The sequence below is a fragment of the Numenius arquata genome, chromosome 6 (genome assembly GCF_964106895.1).
Source record: "Numenius arquata chromosome 6, bNumArq3.hap1.1, whole genome shotgun sequence".
NCBI classification, from domain to species: domain Eukaryota; kingdom Metazoa; phylum Chordata; class Aves; order Charadriiformes; family Scolopacidae; genus Numenius; species Numenius arquata.
Genome location: NC_133581.1, coordinates 66973596 through 66985934, shown reverse-complemented (window position 1 = coordinate 66985934; position 12339 = coordinate 66973596). Strand labels below are relative to the sequence as shown.

The window sequence follows — 12339 nt, the reverse complement described above, 5'->3', positions numbered from 1 at the left end:
TCCAGACTAAAAAGACCCAAGTCCCTCAGCCTTTCCTCGTAAGAGAGGAGCTCCAGGCCCCTCATCATCTTTGTAGCCCTCTGCTGTACCCTCTCCAGCAGTTCCCTGTCCTTCTTGAACTGGGGAGCCCAGAACTGGACACAGTGCTCCAGATGGGGCCTCACCAGTGCAGAGCAGAGGGGGAGGATGACCTCCCTCCACCTGCTGCCCACACTCTTCCTGATGCACCCCAGGATGCCATCGGCCTTCTTGGCCACAAGGGCACATTGTCAGCTCATGGTCATCCTATTGTCCACCAGGACTCATAGGTCTTTCTCCTCAGAGCTGCTCTCCAGCAGCTCAGCCCCCAACCTGTACTGGTGCAGGGGGTTATTTCTCCCCAGCTGCAGCACCCTACACTTGCCTTTATTGAAGGTCATCAGGTTCCTCTCTGCCCAACTCTCCAGCCTGTCCAGGTCTCGCTGTATGGCAGCACAGCCCTCCGGCATGTCAACAACACCTCCCAGTTTTGTATCGTCAGCAAACTTGCTGCGGGTACACTCCATCCCCTCATCCAGGTCATTGACGAATATACTGAAGAGGACTGGACCTGCTAGTGACCCCGGGGGGACTCCGCTTGTTACAGACCTCCAACTAGACTCTGTGCCCCTAATAACAACCCTCTGAGCTCTGTCTTTCAGCCAGTTTTCAATCCACCTCACTGTCCATTCCTCTAATCCACACTTCCTAAGCTCACCTATGAGGATGCTGTGGGAGACTGTCTCAAATATTCCCACCCACCCCAAAGTGTTGACCGCAGCCCCATCAAATTCCATTTGTGTATTTGATGGGCCGTTTGTCTGCTGGGCAGAACTATCTCCCCAGCGGGACAAGGAGAGGAGAGGGGGCAAGCGGGAGCCCCACAGGCAGCATCCCATCCCAACCTCCGTGGCCCGCAGCCGGTCAGACAGGCAGCACAAATCCCTGCCGCTCCAAAAAAATAATAAAAAAAACCCCATCATAAGTCAAGTTTTACTTTCTCTTTCTCTGGTCTTTAATTGCAGATCAAAGCCGGCCCGTCAGGCCAGCGCTGCCTGCCAGCAGCTGCCTCCGGGCAGGCTTCCAGGCCACCCTTCGGGTGAGGGCTGCCCATCCCCATCCACCGACCGGATCCTCTCCTCCTGCCTCCTCCTGCCGCAGGCAGGGTCAATCCCTGCCGTTAACCCTCCCCACCGGTTGCTGTGGGAAAATGGAGGGGCTGCGATCCAGCCACTGGGAATGAGATCGAGGTTTTTTCCGGCTTCGCACGACCTCCAAGGAAGCGAGGGATGTACGAGAGGCTCCAGCGTCTTCCCACAGCCACCTCCGGGCTGTCCCCCGGGAGCCGCGGCGAGATCTGCCCTTTGCAGTAACTTTGCACGAGAACAGAGACTTTTCTTTAAAAAGCAACCACACGCTGCAAAGGTGACACCTCTAGGTGCAATTTAAAAGGAATATAAGAAAAAGGCACAACCCTAAATAATTCACCCAAGTGTGTTCCCACTTGCGTACTGAGGATTTTATAAACGCAACCAGCTATAGTCCCGGCAACACAAGGAATTACTTACATTACTCATTAATCATGCCATATGCTAGAGTTACTGAAGCGTGTAATTAAATGCTCGGGGGGCAAAGACAGCAAACAGTTATAGCCAAAATACGAGCAACTCACAAGCACAGTTCTCTCTGCTGGACATGGGTCCAGGCCACATCGGACCCTAACTTTAGAAATCAAGGGATTTCCAGAGACAAGAGCTACGCTGTTAGAGCAGGGACTACTTCTTTCCCTTCTGCCTTGAAATATCTACCCAGTTTTCCTTGGGGAGACAATTAGCATGATTAATAGGGGGTACGAGTTTTCCTGTGCAGAGATGCTGTGGAGGGCAGGAAAACAGTAATGGAGAAAAATGGGGCAGCATAAACATTAACCCAGGGAAAAAATAAAAGAAAAAAAGAGGAAAACAGGCTTGGGAAAGCCTGCTATAGCATGGCCTGCAAGTACCCAAGAGATGGTTGTGTTGGAGAAAAAGGACAATGCAAGCTCCCCAAGGTGAGATGACCCCACCACTCTACACCCATCCTCATTTTTGGCAAGCCGCAGCGGGCGCCGAGGCGTGGGGCAGATATTCCCCACGCCTTCCAGGAAGGAAACGCCCTGCGGAGAATCAGCGTGACAGCCCCCGGATGATTTTGCAGGGCAAAAAGCCTCTCGCCCGCCAAGCGCGTGACCTCCCGGCCGAGATTAGCTCCTGCCTCCATCAGCGCTCGGCTCCGGGACCTCGCGCTTGGGGAGGTCTGTGACCCACGGCACAGCACCAAGGTCACACACAGGGGAAGGAAGGACGGACGGCGACTGGGATTTGCGTGGGGTGGTTTGGTGTTTGCCCCAAGGAGCTTTTTGTTCCTATATACCATATATATATATATATATATATAAAAATAATTAATAATCTCTGTGTCATCCCACTGGGAAGCTCTTCCACGCGGAAGTGGAAGACACCACTCTTCCACCCCCAGTGATGTCCCCCAGGGGTCAATACTCGGTCCAGTCCCGTTCAACATATTCATCAGCAACGTGGATGAGGGGACCAAGTGTATCCTCAGCAAGTTGGCTGATGATACCAAACTGGGAGGGGTGGCTGACACCCCGGAGGGCCGTGCCGCCATCCAGCCAGACCTGGACAGGCTGGAGAGCTGGGCAAGGAAGAACCTCATGAGGTTCAACAGGGAAAAGCGTAGGGTCCTGCACCTGGGGAAGAAGAATGTCAGGCACCGATACAGGTTAGGGGTGGACCTGCTGGAGTCAAGTTCTGAAGAGAAAGATCTGGGGGTCCTGGTAGACAGCAAAATGACAATGAGCAAGCAGTGTGCTCTTGTGGCCAGGAAGGCCAACGGAATCCTGGGCTGCCTAGGGAAGAGCGTGGCCAGTAGGTCGAGGGAAGTCATTCTCCCCCTCTACTCTGCACTGGTGAGGCCACAACTGGAATACTGCGTCCAGTTCTGGGCTCCCCAATTCAAGAGGGACAGGGAACTACTGGAAAGAGTCCAGCGAAGGGCAACGAGGATGATTCAAGGATTGGAGCATCTCCCTTATGAAGAAAGGCTGAGAGAGCTGGGACACTTTAGCCTGGAGAGGAGAAGGCTGAGGGGAGACCTTATCAATGCTTATAAGTATCTAAAGGGTGGGTTGAAGGAGGAGGGAGCCAGACTCTTTTCAGTGGTTCCCAGTGACAGGACGAGGGGCAACGGGCACAAGCTGGAACATAGGAGGTTTCACTCAAATATGAGAAGAAACCTCTTCACGGTGAGGGTGCCAGAGCCCTGGAACAGGCTGCCCAGGGAGGGTGTGGAGTCCCCTTCTCCGGAGATTTTCAAGACCCGCCTGGATGCAGTCCTGAGTAACATGCTCTGACACGCTCTGGGCAATCCTGCTTCGGCAGGGGAGTTGGACTAGATGATCTTTATGGTCCCTTCCAACTCTAAAAATTCAGTGAAATTCAGTGAAATTCCCCGGTCTGCAAAGGTATTTGGACACCTAAATAGGTGTATTTGGACATCCATTATACACAGGTGTATATCTTATTTGGACACCATATACACCTATTATATATACCAATACATATAGGTCCAAATACACCTATTCTATCTATATTATATAGGTGTCCAAACATCTCTGTGGTCCAGGGAAAAGCCTCCCAGCCCCTCCAGCTCCAGCACTGCCACATCCCCGCATCCCGACGCCCTCGTCCCTCGAGCTGATGCTGAGCCGTCTTCCCTGCTCAACATCTGTCTCCCAGTAAACGCAAAGACAAGGGCTAAACAAGATTTAATCGCTCTATTGGGCCACGTAGTTTCCGTCTGTCCTCACTAGTTAAGAGTCACTAAAAGGAGAGCGATGTTCCCAGCAAAAATCCCGCCTTCCCCAAAATCTGGAATATTTATTCCAGCAGGTCGGATGCCATGGGAGGGAAGTCAGAAACCACCCTCGAGAGATGCGTCCCCCCCTCCCCCTGCTGCAAAGAACTCCTACCACAGCTGGGTTCCCGCCATCCCAGCGGCTTTTTCCCCCTTCCACATCTTTAAATATTAGCACGATTCTGCCGGTTTGTTCATAAATACACCCAGAGCCCTGGAGTTGAATAAAGAGCTGCTTCAGGCCCATGTAAGGTTCTGACTGCTCGGCGTCGCCAGCGAAAGACCTCTTGTTACGTGATTAACTGTATCAGAATTTCCTGACGTGACTCACTGCTAGAAAGACTCATCAGCAACCACGCAGACGCCTGAGACCTCTCCGTCTAGCATGGCATTAAAAAAGGCAATGGGAGACGGGGCGGGGGAAGAAATAACGCTGGCTAAGCCTTTTCTATTTTAAGGAGAAATTGCCCAATATTTATATTTTTTTTTAAAAAAAAAAAAAAACAGAACACAAAAAAAAAAACCAACCCAGGAAAGAAATAGCAGAAATTCGTAATCAGCTATATATAATACCGACCTAACCACAGATGCGCCGTAACACCGCACGTACGGCCGAGCTCTTCCTGCCGCACGAAATAACTGGGTCAGCCAAGAGGAACCCTGGCTGCTTTTGGAGAGCAGAAATAGATTTACTACGGCTGAGGTCGGGTTGCAGGATCCTTTTGTGGAGGGGAGCAAGCGGGAAGGACACATGGTACGGAGCCCACGCCGAGTTCCTCGGAGCGGAGTTATCATCTCCTGGGGAGGTTTTCTGGGGACTGGAGAAAGAAGCACCAGCTTTTGGGAAGAGAAATTTGTGAAGACGGGTAAAAAGTGACGCACAAAGCATCAGCCGATGACGAGCCCTGGGTATCACAGAATCATATGGGGTTGGAAGGGACCTCTGGAGATCATCTAGTCCAACACCCCTGCCAAAGCAGGGTCCACCTACAGCAGGTTGCACAGGAACGTGTCCAGGTGGGGTCTGAATGTCTCCAGAGAAGACGACTCCACCACCTCTCTGGGCAGCCTCTTCCAGGGCTCTGCCACCCTCACAGGAAAGAAGTTCCTCCTCATGTTTAGGTGGAACTTCTTATATTCAAGTTCATGCCCATTTTCTCTTGTCCTGTTCCTGGGCACCACTGAAAAAAGACTGGCCCCATCCTCCTGACACCCACCCTTTAAGTATTTATAGGTGTTGATCAGATCCCCCCTCAGCCTTCTCTTCTCCAGACTAAAAAGACCCAAGTCCCTCAGCCTCTCCTCGTAAGGGAGATGCTCCAGGCCCCTCATCATCTTTGTAGCCCTCTGCTGTACCCTCTCCAGCAGTTCCCTGTCCTTCTTGAACTGGGGAGCCCAGAACTGGACACAGTGCTCCAGATGGGGCCTCACCAGAGCAGAGCAGAGGGGGAGGATGACCTCCCTCCACCTGCTGGCCACACTCTTCCTGATGCACCCCAGGATGCCATCGGCCTTCTTGGCCACAAGGGCACATTGTCAGCTCATGGTCATCCTCTTGTCCACCAGGACTCCTAGGTCTTTCTCCTCAGAGCTGCTCTCCAGCAACCTGTACTGGTGCAGGGGGTTATTTCTCCCCAGCTGCAGCACCCTACACTTGCCTTCGTTGATTGCCTTTGGTACCTGGTAGGAAATAATCCACCCTTTCTACTGGGGCTTCTCCTCAACAAGGGAAAAGAACACGAAGAGGCTCTGGAGAGGAGAGGGGGAGGCTCAGTTCCTTCCCTCCACCAGACAGTTTTACAGTGAAGCATCATCACTTAATCTCTAATATGATTTTTCCACTGAAAGAGAACCCACGGAGCTGGCAGGTTTCCTATTTCAGGGTTTGTTTTTCATCTAGCACATAAATCTGCAGGAAAAAATACACGACCCAGCACCAGCAGCTTTAACATAAAGCAGGGCTGCTACCACCTTGCCTAAGACCAAACCGAGAAAAGCCTTCCTACGAAACAGAATTCAGTATAAAAAATGTATTTCTTCTCATGTTTGTGGTATGATCTGTCCCGTTATTTAAGTATTTAGACATAAAACATTAGATTTGCAAGGGAAAAATAGCAGATACCCAAGCTGCTTGATGCCCAGGTGACCGCTGGGTGGCTGAAGCTGGAAAATAACGTTAATTTAAGAAGTTTATGAGATGAGGACACATGTCGAAGGACAGGTAGGAGCCAAACCAAACGATGACCTCCCCACCGGCAGCAGGAAACCGGTGGCTTTTGGCTCTCTCTACTTACTGAAGGTTTTGCAGATGTCAGAGACCGCCTTGAAGACCCTGTCGGAGAAGTTGACTTTCACCTTGACGTACTTCATGTTGGGCAGCTGAAGGCGAAGCAGCTTGTGCTGAGGTGTGAACTGGAGCTTGGCATCAGCCTGTATCCCGTATTTGTCCAACGTCCAGTGTGTTTTAAGGAGCCAAGTTTTCTTCTTTTCCCACCACAGCGCGTGATCCGACCAGTCTTTCTTGACATCTGGAACAAAGAAAGCATTTTACCAGTTAAAGCCAGGACCAGAATTAGCCCTCAAAAGACAAAAGCAGAAGTTTAAATGCATTTAACTACAAAGTGACTATCGATCCAAAAATGCCGGCAGCCCTTTTCAGATACAAATAATTGCCTGTACTCAACAGCATCTAGAAGTTACCTTGGAAATAAAAATAGGAAAGAACCCAAGAGGAATAAGGGTGAGACACAACGTGTCTGTGGATCTCTCAGCCCGGCAGCAATGAGGCTGGAGCATGAAGCCAAGGGGGTCATGAACCCCCTCACACCTTCCCCGGGAGGGATTTTGCACTGTGTTGGAAACCTGTGCTACCCGACGGTGAGCGCAGCCACCTGCGCATACACAGAAAGCAGAACTAGGAGGAGGTCTGCGAGAAGAATTCAACAGCGTGTCTTCTCCAGGGCTTTCAGTTTCTATAGACAAAACTGGAAAATTCCCAAATGAAACTGAAGTTACTTCCCAAAGGAACAACAGCGCAAAACCCAACGGCCACATCTCCTTCCAGCAGGGGCATAACCACGGGCTCTTTGAAGGTCACATCTGAGTTGGGAAGCATTTTGGGAGCCAAAGCCTGGTGATAACTCCAAAAGACAGCCACGGTGCAGTATTTTCCCTAACACCTGGAGTAGTTTCCGCTAACACCTGCCCTGCTCTCCCTACAGCCCCCTGCCATTCCTGTGGAGCATCTTCCAGTCCAACAACCACTGACCGGCATTAATGGTGCAATGTCATAGAATCATGGAATGGTTTGGGTTGGAAGGGACCTTTAAGACCATCTTGTACCACCCCCCTCTGCCCTGGGCAGGGACACCTCCCACCAGACCAGGTTGCTCAAAGCCCCATCCAGCCTGGCCTTGAACCCCTCCAGGGATGGGGCAGCCACAGCTTCTCTGGGCAACCTGGGCCAGGGTCTCACCACCATGCAGGAGAAAGGCAAGAAGAACGAGAGGGTATGATCCAGACGCTGCAGGTGCATTTAGCAAAGCTCTGATTTGCCTAAACCCTCCATCTCCTCCCCAAAAATACCAACCGAGGGGGGGAGTCAGCATCGACAGTGAGAGCAGTGCGGACAGCCAAAGATCTCGTTTCAACGGAAAAAGCAAACGTTTCCGCAGGATGCCATCTGGGCAAGCACATGAGAGCCTCGAGATGCTGCAGGACAAGTCACAGGGACATTTCTGCACTTGATATTGCGAACGGAAGAGTTATCAGTAAGTTTTGAGGTTATGGACTTTGCATAAGGTTATTTTAATTTTCATAATAAAAACAGAGCTGGAAAGCAAGGCACTTTGCAGGTTAAGGCACCAGTAAAAAAATAATTCTGTTTTCAGCTCCAGATGCTCTTCAGATCTTGGGTTCCCAACCTGAAACATCAGTTTAACCCAAACGAAAACTGCCAGCTGACATTTATTACAAAAATTCCTTCCTCCGTCCTTGGGCAGCAACGCTCGTGCACCAGCCAGAAAAGCCAGGGGCAAACCCAGCAGAATCCAGGAGCGAAATCCCAGCAGACACACCAGCCAAAACAGGCTGAAGGTACCGAAGAACACACTCCGGGACAGACAGCATGAAGCCTATTCCCCAACGAGCCACGTCTGATCTTGATCGAGATGAGAACAATGTGACAAATGAACTATTTTCTGCTCCTATCTGAAAAAGGGATCTCGAGCTCGGAGTTACTGAGAAAAGCCAGCAGAAGCTTTCTTCTTTTTTTTTTTTCCTTTGAACTCCTGGTATAATGGTATAGTCGTGCAGCCAGAAAGTGGAAATGTTCAGCTAGACTTTTCAACAGCTTTGTACAATCAAATTAAACAAAACCAAATATAGAAAAGCATGCAAACTTGCACAAGCCTTGGCTACTCTCAAAAAAATCTGAGAAATCATTACAATGGACTTTGGTAATGAAGTCCAACTTCTGCCCTACTGAAAGCTGAACAAATTGGCACCGAAAGTCCGGGGGGAGGGAAAAAAAGAAAAAGAGGCATTTTGAATCACTAAACCTTATTCCTGACAGAGGGGATTTGGGTTTGCGCTGCAGATTAACCTTTCAGGCCATGCGCAGCATCGTCTTTCGGCCGGAGAGTAATTAACGCTTTGAATTAACAGTGAGATGTTGGCTATGCCCAGAAAGGTAAAGGTCTGCGGCTGCCCCACGGGGTAGTTACATATAAAAGAGCTTGGCAAATGTTTAGCAGCTGAGTTGTGGGGTCGAGTTTAACACTAACACGTTGACAAGAAAAACTCCGGTGCTTTGTGAGGCAGCAGGCACGACCCGGGGCTCGGAGCAATCCCCTGCACACCGGGGAACGCCAACCGCCTGGTTAAATCTGATCAAAGGTTCATAAATCTTCACCAGGGTCCCAATTCACGAGTTACTGATTTGTCGAGGTTACAGCTTTACGACAAGGCTTATTGTTTCGGCTCTGTCTTTGCCCATTAACTACTGTCACAGAATCACAGATATGGGGTTGGAAGAGACCTCTGGAGATCATCTAGTTCAACCCCCCTGCTGCCAAAGCAGGTCCACCTAGAGTAGGTTGCACAGGAACGTGTCCAGGCAGGTTTTGATTGTCTCCAGAGAAGGAGACTCCATCACCTCCCTGGGCTGCAGGACTGGCTTTTTCATATTTATCAGAGCCCGGGTAAGTCTCCCAGCACCACAAACTCATTTTAGAGATCCCAGAACCTCAAATTTATGTGGTTACTACAGGTCCAAAGCCACGCTGCAAAGCTCAGCGGAGGGGTCTGTAGATCCAGAAGCTCCTCTGAGCTGTTAAATGCTCCCTGCACATCCCTGAGCTGCTGTTTCCAGCCTTTAAGCGGTTGGAAGGTTCCTTTTGGCAACGCTGTTACGCAAAGAAGCAGAAATGGTCAAAGCCAGCAAGTGCCCATCAGCATCTCAATCAAAGCAAATAAGAAAAGAAATGGAATTGTTTGGTGAGGTGGGAAAATCCACCCAGATTACTCCAAATCAGGCTGATTCCTGCACGGCGAGGGGAGAGGAACACCAGAGCCACCAGGATTTAGGTGTCCTCAGTGCAATGAAGAAGCATCCTCCCACCACGGTCATCTTGGAGAGCACAGAGGGATGCTTGGAAACAAGCTGTACACATTTGCTAGGGCAAACCATTGCCACCGATGCGACCCTTCCAGGCAGGGAACCTGCCAGGTGAAGGCTGTGGGGCTTTCGGGGAGGCTGGAGCTGTCAGTGGCGGAGGAGACGGGGAGCTCCAGGAGCCCAGCGGGAAAGGGAAACACGGCACTTCCTTCCCGGCATCAAAAACAATCCCTGCTCCCCACTTCCTCCACCTCCCTGAGCAGCCTGAAGGGAAACCTCGCCTGCCGGGAGCCCAGGAGGTGTGGGGGACGCGGCTAGGATTTTTATTTTTTTTTTGAGGAAGAACCTGATTTTGCATTTGCCAAGAGGCAGAGACGTGGGACAGGTGATGCTGAGGACATTTTGTACAGCAAAACCCAGGGAGGAAGCTCGCCGCCCACCTTGAGAAGCTGTTCAGACGGCCCTGCAAATCCAAGAGGCACCTTAAATCACCCAGACGGCTGCAGAGGACAGAACATTACGAGAAGAGACGAAGAGCTGCTCAATAAATAGTGTTTTGAACTTTAAACGTCCTTCGTTTTCAATTCGTGCCGGTGCCTCGCCGCAGCCACATCACACCCGCTTGTCCAGCGTAATTACAACTGCCCGTTTGTATTCCCACGGCTACCACTAAATCCACATCTACAATTCAAGCAGCAGAAAATAAGTCTTAATTGAGACGCAGACAAAGTGTACCTTAATCCTGGGCTTGCTACTGCACAGACACACACGTACACAATTACCATTTCAGCCACAAAGCTAAATTTTGGCCAGGAAAATCGAGGCAGCCCCATCCGCTCTGCCCGATGGCCCATTTATCCCATTTGTCCCAGGAGCTGGCTGCTCCAAACGCCTTCCCCTCTGCCTATCCGTGGATTTTAAAAGTCCCTTTTCTGCTTCGCTCCTGCAGCAGCTATTGAACCTCCCTTCTTCAGAAGCATTGCCGTCACTTGGCAGGCTCTCCGCGCGGGCTTATGACTTACGAGCAATAGTATACAAGTCTCCGGCGTTAAATAAACACTGTATTTGCCTTGTTATTTTGGGATATCCCCTATTGCAGATGGGCCCTCCTTCCGTGCACCGCTCAGAACAAAAGAGCCCTGAATAAAACTCAATATATAATGAATAAAACTTTTTTTTTTTTTTTTTCCCCTCCCTCCCCCATTCCCTGGCACACGGTTAAACCCCACTCGATTGGTATTTGGAGAGCAGCAATCTCCAGCAGCGGTGGTCTCCACCTCTGGGAAAGGTTCCCACGGGGTAGCACCGGATCCCCTTTCACACACACATCCCTGATTAAATCCACCGCACAGCAAAGAGCCCGTGAACGCCTCCATCACCTTAAAAATCACAGGCAGATTATTAAAAAGCTCCTGCATAAACTTCGGTAGGTACGTGGGGAACTTCTGCAAACCTGGTTTCCATCACTGTTTGATTTTTGGAAACAAAGACTTGCAGCTGAAGCTGGTTTCCCTTGCAATACTTTTCACCTTAGGAGGGGCGGCAGAGGCAGCCAAAGCAGAGGTTTCAGTTCATTTCTTAATTATAATTGATGGCTTTTTAGAGCCATGGATTCAAGTCTTCAGCCCTCCTGGGGGAGCAATACGAAAGGATCATCCGCCTCCGGTACAAAACAGGGCAGAACCAAAGCCCGTCCATCCCACCGGTTGTTTTTCCGTAGGAACAGAATTAGCAGAGCATCCCTCCCCGCTCCTGGCTCTTCCCCAGCGGGGAACGTGTGCCGGGGGGGCCTTTAATGAGGATTATTCCTGCTCTGGTTTAGTCACGCTCGGGAAGTCGAGGTAGTAAAATGCCTTTCCATTACCCACACAAAACCTCAAATTGATCCATATATAGATTAAAAAATATATATTATGCATATAAATATATATATGCACATTTACATCATATATATACATATAAAATATATGCATATACACACATAAAATGTATGCGTATATAAAATATATACACACATACATAGGTGTCATATACACACACGTTTACACAGACACACACACAAATATATATATATATAAATGCTACGTAAAAGATGTGGTGCAAGGGCTGAAACCAACTCACAAGCCAAGCATTTCCTCTTGCAAAAAGTGATTTTTCTTTTTTTTTTTTTAACTTAATAAACCACCAAGGAAAAACAACTTTCCAGCTTTTCAATGAGCCTGGGTTGGAATTGGTCGAGGGTTTTTATAAGGATGGAAGGAAAAAAAAAAAAAAAAGTGGGTTGCATTTCTTTTTTTTTTTTTTTTAATTAACAAGGAATACACATTCTGTTGAAAAAAATACAGATGTGGGCAGCACGTTTAAAACCCCGACTGCCGGCAGCAGACAGCTCGAGAGGCAGTTGGGGGATTAAAGTACCTTTAAACTCAAATACCTGCTGATAACACATTAATCCAGCGCTCGCAAGCCCCGAGGAGCGGCCAGGGGCTCTCCAAGCCAGAGGCTGGGTGTTGGCTGGTTACACACCCTACTTGGGAAGCCAGCGGGGAAGAAAAACTCCTTCAAAGGGGAAAAAAAAAAATAAAATAAAATAAAAGAGACTTCCAGCAATAAATAGCTGGGGAGTGCCGCTGTGTCCTGGGCGAGCTGGTGGGGATGGGATGTTCCCTCCCCTCCGCCCTCCTGTCCCCTCGGGATGCACCGCACGGCCACCGCGCACGGAAAGCAAGGCAGAAATATGTAAAAACTTGAAAAGGAAAGCAATTGAAGTCTAAAAGTAAAAAAGAGGG

General features: G+C 49.7%; 1 protein-coding gene across 1 annotated transcript in view; it reads right to left on the bottom strand.

Moving 5' to 3' along the window:
* FERMT2 (FERM domain containing kindlin 2) overlaps positions 1-12339 on the bottom strand; it is a 60236-nt gene that overhangs the window by 32473 nt on the left and 15424 nt on the right. Inside the window, 1 exon segment of the mRNA XM_074148419.1 lies at positions 6228-6461. Within this exon segment, the coding sequence (XP_074004520.1) occupies positions 6228-6461 (234 nt within the window).